The following is a 7,721-nucleotide window of genomic DNA, read 5'->3' as shown; positions in this document are numbered from 1 at the left end:
CAAGGCGCCTGCTGCTGTCGAATTAAAAACACAATTATGAGGACAGCTGGAGGTTCTAGAAGTAGACGGGTTGGAAGGGGTGCGTGGGAGGCACGCTTGAATCTGAGGCGTAGGTTTGAAAAACCATTTGAATTCAACGCCTCGGATTTGATCTACAATGGAGGGTTCAGATTGACTGAGTTTCGATCTGACGGCTGGGGTTCGTCCTGGACCTCTATAAAAGGTGAGAAAATCCCATTTTTCAGGACTTTTGAAAATTTGCAATCTGATTCTCTCTGAAATCTTGAACATTCCGGTGTCGAGACTGTGTTCTTTCATTCTCCGGCCTATCTCCGTTCGCGTAGTTCCTCCCTTAGGTATTATTCTTATAAGAGCCCTTTTATTTCTGTGTTAATATTGTGAAATGGAGTCCACCTCGGGTAGGGAGCTGATAACGGTAGCTTCGTTGGATTATGGGGTCAGTCACAAGGAGGATTTCGAGGTTGATAGGTATGCCATGACCGAGGACCCAGTAGATTATACGGAAGAGTGGGGGGCGTCTAGGGTGCCTTCAAGTATGACATGGAAGAGGTTGGGGGAGATCAGGGGGAGATACAGTGTCCCCCATACCATAGAAATGTTAGTTCCCGAGCCGAACGAGCGAGCCTGCTATCCGAGGCTGGGTTGTGTGGTAGTCAGTGAATACCTGTTTAAGGTAGGTAAGAGTCTTCCTCTGCACCCCTTCTTTAGGGCAGTGCTAAGGAATTTCATGTTGTCGCCGACCCAGGTTCTGCCAAATGGGTGGAGCCAGTTGGTCGGCTCGTACTTCCTGTGGAAGGAGGTGTCACTTGGGGAGGACATGCCTCTTCATGTATTCATGACCCTTTTCCAGCATCGGCTCATAGGGAAGGAGTCCAGGGGGTGGTATTACCTTACACCTTGGGGGGCTCACGCACCCTTTGTGGTGGGACTTCCTTCCTCCATCAAGAGGTGGAAGGAGTCCTAGTTCTGGGTGCGAGGAAAGTGGCAGGCAGTGAGGGGGACAAGGCCCTTTCTTGCACAGTGCCGACCCAGTACTACGAAGCTCGTGAGTCTCCAAGCCCCTGCTTGTACTTCTCAATGAACACTTGAAATTTTCTAACTGTTGGGGCTTCCATTGCATATTGTAGTACGAGGTTCGAGCTCAGTAGGGAAGAGTTCGAGGTGATAGAGGACATCTATAAGAGGCCTCGGAAGCTCCGCCACTTTGACCACCTGATCGACAGGAGTCGCTACTTCCTGGATTTTTAGACTGATGGCTTCCAGAGGTACGAAGCTCCTACAGTTGTAAATTTTCTTGTTCTTTTGTTTGGATACTGATGTGCTGACCTGACGTGCTATGAAGATAAATTCAAGAAGAGGGAGTACCCAGCTCCGGACATGGCTACAATTCTGAAGGCCACAACCACTGTCAAGGCGAGGCCCCTGAAGCTGGGGTCCAGTGGGGCCAAGGAGGTCCAAGACAGGGTGGAACGCCTTTCCAAGGATAGCACACCAAAGGCTTCCGAAGAGGGGGCTCCCCAGAGGCAGGAGAAGCTAAAAGAGCCTCGGGGGAAAGAGAAAGTCCCGGAGGAGGCGAAGAGGAGGAAGCTGGTGCACATCACCAGCTCGTCAGGGAAATTTGGGACATCAGTGTCCCACGAGGCTAAATCAACAGGCGAGTCGAAGCTTCTCGCATCTGCTTCCAAAGCTATCAAAATAGAGATGGTCAGAGAGGCCGAGGCTGAGGAGGCCAGAGAGGACGCTGCGAAGAGAGCCGCTAAGGAGGAGGCAGCAAAACAGAAGCCTGTTCGAGAGAAGGGGAAGTCTCCAAGCTTCCTAGCTGGAAGGGAGGAGACCTTGGCCCCAGCCTTGGTGGACGCTCTTCCCTAGGAGGTCCGGAGCGTCCCAGAAAGCTTCTACCGGTTCTGGACGGACAAGTGGCAGTTGCATGCCTCCTCCTGCGATGCCACCGACCTGACGAGGGCTTTGGTGAGCCAAAGAGTTAGAACCTTTGGCCTCGCACTTGAATACAGGGAGGCCCTGAGTGATTTTCAGACAAGGACCCAGTCTTCGGAGGAGAAGACGGCCTCCCTCGCAGAGGAGTTGAAGGCAGCTAGAGCCGAGGCGAAAGAAGTCAGGGCCCAAAAACTTGAAGAATTGACCAAGCTAGAGTCTGCCTTGGCCCAAATTGAGGCTTTGAAGAAGGAGGTTTATGAGTCGCAGTGCGAGGTGACCTCCCTGACAAAGAAGGTGGAGGTCTCCAATGAGCACCAGAAAGTGACCGCCGAGGCCCTGGAGAAGGCAAATCTCTCCTTGGCGGGTGCCCAAGAGGCTTACCAGTTCTTGGAAACCCAAATCAAGTGGTATGTGGATGATGCCTCCCATGTAAGAGAGGAGGCTTAACAGGAGCTTCAGTGTTTACTGGAAAACTTTGCCTATGCTGAGGTGATGGAGCGGGCAGAGGAACTGTATCCCAATTTGGATCTGACTTAACTCAGGTCTGAATTCGTGGACGAGGTACCTCAGACCCCTGCTGAGGAGGTGCAGGGTAATGAAGTAGCTGAGCTAGAGGAGATAAATGTCGATGCTCAAGTTGCCGAAGCCCCAAGTACTGAGGCTCCTCCCCCGTCTACCCAGGCTTAGATTAGTTTTCTTTTCAGTCTTTCGAATGTAATGGCCTGAGGCCCACTTTTGTAATCCTTATTGACGATCAATATAATGCCTTTTTCATTCATTGTTGTTTCTTTATCCAAGTGTACGCGTCTCGTTAAGCAAATGAACTTAAAAGTTGACAGAAGCACTAACTAAATAACTTTAACTTGGTACCTTAACTTCAATCACTTTAAACAACTGGATTGAATGACTGTATGAGCCTCGGACTTAAGCAAATGAACTTTACTTAAGCATAATGACTGTATGAGCCTCGGATTTAAGCAAATGAACTTTACTTAAGCGTAATAACTGTATGAGCCTCAGATTTCACGTGAGGTGGCTTCTCCCATTAGCGTTCAGCCTGGCCAATAGGGAGGCATGTGCTAGCGCCTCAGAGTTCAAGCGAGGTGGCCCAGAGGTGGGACGCGAGCCTCTCCTCCAAGGTGACGACGCATCCCAGACATGATGGACGGTGCAGCCATGCTGAGGCTTCTCCCCTTGGTGTTCAGCCTGGCTAAAGGGAGGCATGTGCTAGTGCCTCAGAGTTCAAGCGAGGTGCCCAAAGGTAGGACGCGACCCTCTCCTCCGAGGTGACGACGCATCCCAAACATGGTGGATGGTGCAGCCATGCTGAGACTTCTCCCCTTGACGTTCAGTCTGGCCAAAGGGAGGCATGTGCTAGTGCCTCGGAGTTCAAGCGAGGTGGCCCAGAGGTGGGACGCGACCCTCTCCTCCGAGGTGACGAGGTAGTACAACACGTTAATTTAATCACTGAATTTTATTAAACCATAGAAATGTTACAAAGGCTGGGAAACGTCATCCAGCAAGATAGTACATTTATTGGTAATAGATTCTGAGGTGTTCAATGTTCCATGGACGGGGTTGTGCCTTGCCGTTCATGTCTTCAATCCAGTAAGTTCCAGGTCAAACCTCTTCTCTGATTTTGTATGGACCTTCCCAGTTTGGGCCTAGAGAACCGGAACCAGGTTCTTTTGAGGACAGGAAGACCCTCCTGAGTACAAGGTCGTTGATTCGGAATGACCTCTTCTTGACTTTCGAGTTGAAGTACCTTGACATCTTTCTCTGATATGTGCCGAGCTTCAATTGGGAGTCATCTCTTCTTTCTTCGATGAAGTCGAGGTCGAACCTCCGAAGCTCATCGTTGGTTATCTCACTGAAGTGCAAACGTCTTGAGGATGGAAGTCCGACCTCCACGGGGCTCATTGCCTTAGTTCCATATGCCATGAGGAAGGGCGTTTCCCCTGTTGGGGTCCTGGTGGTGGTTCAGATCGCCCAAAGGACTTGGGGCAGCTCATCAACCCAGGTCCCTTTTGATACATCAAGCTTCCTTTTTAGGACGTGCTTGATTGTCTTGTTCACGGCCTCAACTTGGCCATTTCCTTGTGGGTGGTGAGGTGTGGAGAAATACTTCTTTATGCCGAGCTCTTCGCACAATTCTCTAACCTTTTTGTTGTCAAACTGTTTGCCATTGTCTGAGACAATTGAGGAGGAAATTACGAACCGGCAAATAATATTTTTCCATAAGAACTTGGAGGTGTTGGTTTCAGTGATTTTTGCCAGTGGTTCAGCTTCGACCCACTTTGTGAAGTAATCATTGGCCACAATTGCAAAACTTGCCCCTCCTCTACCCTTAGGTAGGGACCTATGAGGTCCACACCCCATTTTGAGAAAGGTCAGGGGCTGGACACGGCGGTCAAATCCTGCGATGGCTGTCTTTGCACAGGAGAGAAGCGCTGGCATTTGTCGCATTTTCATACAAACTTGAGGGCATCCCGCTTTAGGGTAGGCCAGTAGTACCCCTGCCTCAATATTTTTTGTGCCAAAGATAGACCTCCGGAGTGGTTGTCGCACACGCCCTCGTGGACTTCTCTTAATATGTAGGTAGCCTCTTCTCCTCCGACGCACCGTAAGAGTGGGGAGGAGAAGCTCCTCTTGTAGAGAATATCATCAATGAAGAGGAAGTGGGCTGACCTCCTTCTTAGCTTGTAAGCCCCATTCTTATTGGTTGGCATTACTTGGTCTTTGAGGTATGCTATGATTGGCTGCATCCAAGTGGGAGTTCTAGCAATCCACATTACAGTAGGGGCCTCGATCGAAGGCAGGAGGATGTGCTCAATAGGTACTACTGTGAGAGGGGCCTGAGGGGCCTACCCCATGTGCCTTTTCAAGCATTGGAAGGCCTCTTCACATTCTTCAGTCTACTGGAATTTTTTTCTAGCCTTCAGCACCTTGAAAAATGGGAGGTCTTTGTCTGTAGCTTTGGAGACGAAGCGGCTAAGTGCGGCCACTTGCCCGGTAAGACTTTGCACCTCCTTTGGCTTTTGGGGGGACCTCATCTTGCATAGAGCCTCAATCTTCTCGGGGTTGGCCTCAATTCCTCGTTGGTTAACCATGTATCCCAAGAACTTGCCGGAGGCTACCCCAAAGGAACACTTGAGGGGGTTGAGCCTCATCCTATACCTTCTTAGGATTTGGAAAGTGCTGTTGAGGTGCGTTATGTGGTCCTCAGCCTCCAAACTTTTTACTAGCATGTCATCCACGTAGACCTCCATTGTTTTGCCAATGAGGTCCATAAACATCTTGTTTACGAGTCTTTGGTAGGTTGCTCCGGCATTTTTCAACCTGAAGGGCATCATTCTATAACAATAGAGGTCTCGGTCCGTAATGAAAGAGGTGTGCTCTTCATCGATCGGGTGCATGGAAATTTGGTTGTAGCCGGAGTATGCATTCATAAAGCTCAACAACTCGTGCCCAGCCGTGGAGTCCACTAGTTGGTCGATCCTTGGGATTGGAAAGCTGTCTTTCCGGCAAGCTCTATTGAGGTTGGTGAAATCGATGCACACCCTCCACTTGCCGTTGTGTTTCTTTACTAAAACCGGGTTGGAGACCCATTTCGGGTAGGTTGCCTCCCTGATGAAGCCATTTTGGATGAGCTTCTGAACTTCTTCCTTTAGGGCCTCATACCTCTCAGGATTAAGGGCTCTCTTTTTTTGTCTATGCGGGGCAACCTTAGGATCGATTTTTAGATGGTGGCAGCTGACCTTAGGGTCTATGCCTACCATGTCCTCATGTCTCTAAGCGAAGACATCAAGGTTCCTGCCTAGAAAATCCTTAATCTTTTCCTTCAGAATGTTGGATAGGCATTTGCCTACCTTCAGCACCTTTGATGGGTCTCAGGGGTCTACCGAGAAGCTCTCAAGTTCCTCTACTGGGGATGCTTGGGGCTCATGTTCCATTATACGGGGGTCAATCTCATCAATGACCAGCGCCTTCGGATTAGGCGGTGCGTCGATCATATCAACATCTTCTTGTTCGGTGGGAGCATCACCTGGGACATTAGCCATGACCACATCAGCTACGATTACATGGACGTCCCAGGGCTCTACCTTCTTAATGGAGCTTAGATAGCACTCTCTCGAGCCTCTTTGGTCGCCTCTCACCGTTGCTACCCCATTTTCTGTCAGGAATTTCATGCATAGGTGGTGGATGGATGTGACTGCTCCCAATTCCTTTAGGGCTGGTCTGCCCAACACTCCATGGTAAGCTGACCGGCTGTCGACAATGAGGAACTCCATGAAGTTCATCATCGTTTGTGGGGATTCTCCCATCTCCACTGCAAGTGTTATCTTTCCCCTCGGAATGATACTATCTCTGGTAAATTTGTACAATGGAGTGGTGGTGGGCGTCAACTGATGATCCAATATCATCTTGTCAAAAAGGCGGATCCGAATAGAATGTTGACGGAGCTACCGTTGTCAACTAACATTCGTTTGAGCCCATTCCGAGCTATGACAACCCTCACCACAAGCGCATCACAATGGGGGTAATGAACTCCTTCGGCGTCTTCCGGGGTGAAGACAATGGGTGGAACTTGGTTTCTTCGGGAGCTACTATCCACAATGTAGCTTGTCAAAGGGGGGTGTTTAGCCTCCCGAGCGTAATTCCTTTTGGCGTTTCGTGTTTCATCGCCAACATACGGGCCTCCGAATATGGTATCCACCTTATGGATAGGGGCCTCATCTTGAGCTTGCCGATTTCTTCGATGCCTACGCCCTTCCCTGGGCCTCTCTACATCATACTCTCTTCGTCGTGGGGATACATCCCTTTGACGGGGAGCGGTCTCCTCACGCCCACGTCAGTTGTCGTGCCTGGACGGGGGCCTGTTCGCCTGGGACGAATCATGTTTGTCCCTAGCGGGTTCCTATCGGCAGCAGTGTGCATAGTCTCTACAATCTGCTGTGCCATACCCGTAGAACCTGTGGTGCACACAGTATCCTGGGGGTTCGGATTTGACCTATTTCTAGGTCCTAAACCTCGACCTCTACCTTTCTCCCGACGGGGTCCCTGCTGGGCCTCCATCTGATGGGGGTCAGTGATCGGGTTGATATCTTCATATCTCAAGGTAGGAACCACATTCAAAGTGGTGGTGGCAAGTGCTTGGCCAGAATTTTCATTTTTGGCCTGATTCATTTGGTAGCCCATCAGGTGGGAGGTCGGGCCTCTACCGCGCTGTCTTTGAGGAAGTGGGAGGCCTCTACTTACCCTGTTCCTATGCTCAATCAATTCTTCATTGATAATCGCCCTTCTCATCATTTCGAGTAGGGCATCATAGGTGGTGGGGTCTTGATTCTACACGTCCTTCCAGAATAAGGTATTCATGTTCAGACCTCCCCTCAATGCGGATAGTACCTCTCGGTCAGTGACTTGTACGCAGTACGTCATCTCATCGGTGAAGCGTGATAAGAAGCTCTTTAGGGACTCCCCGTGTGCTTGTCTCATATTTTGGAGACGTTGGATGGGGGTCTCTTCTTCTTTGCTCACCGCGAACCTCTTCAAGAATGTTGTCTTGAACTAGGGCCAGCTTATAATGCTCCCAGGTAGCAATCTGTTATACCAAATTTCAGCCGCTCCACTAAGCGTTAAATGGAAGGCTCTGCACTTCACAGTCGGGGTGGCGCCCCTTAGGCTCATGTGAGTTTTATAAGCATTCAGGTGCTTCTCTGGGTCGCCTCTTCCGTCATACTTTGGTACTTTTGGCATAACATAGT

General features: G+C 50.0%; 1 protein-coding gene across 1 annotated transcript; it reads left to right on the top strand.

Annotated features, from left to right (window-relative positions):
- Positions 1–1,273: 1,273 nt before the first annotated feature.
- On the top strand, positions 1,274–2,643 carry LOC111391430. The gene is made up of 4 exons (XM_023016649.1): positions 1,274–1,286; positions 1,364–1,872; positions 1,945–2,363; positions 2,499–2,643. Exons 1-4 carry the CDS (start codon positions 1,274–1,276, stop codon positions 2,641–2,643), a joined length of 1,086 nt encoding a protein of 361 aa, XP_022872417.1.
- The last annotated feature ends 5,078 nt before the right edge of the window (positions 2,644–7,721 follow it).

This window comes from Olea europaea, unplaced genomic scaffold, assembly GCF_002742605.1.
Source record: "Olea europaea var. sylvestris unplaced genomic scaffold, O_europaea_v1 scaffold792, whole genome shotgun sequence".
NCBI classification, from domain to species: Eukaryota; Viridiplantae; Streptophyta; class Magnoliopsida; order Lamiales; family Oleaceae; genus Olea; species Olea europaea.
The sequence above is the reverse complement of the archived record's forward strand: the minus strand, read 5'-3'. Positions and strand labels throughout refer to the sequence as shown.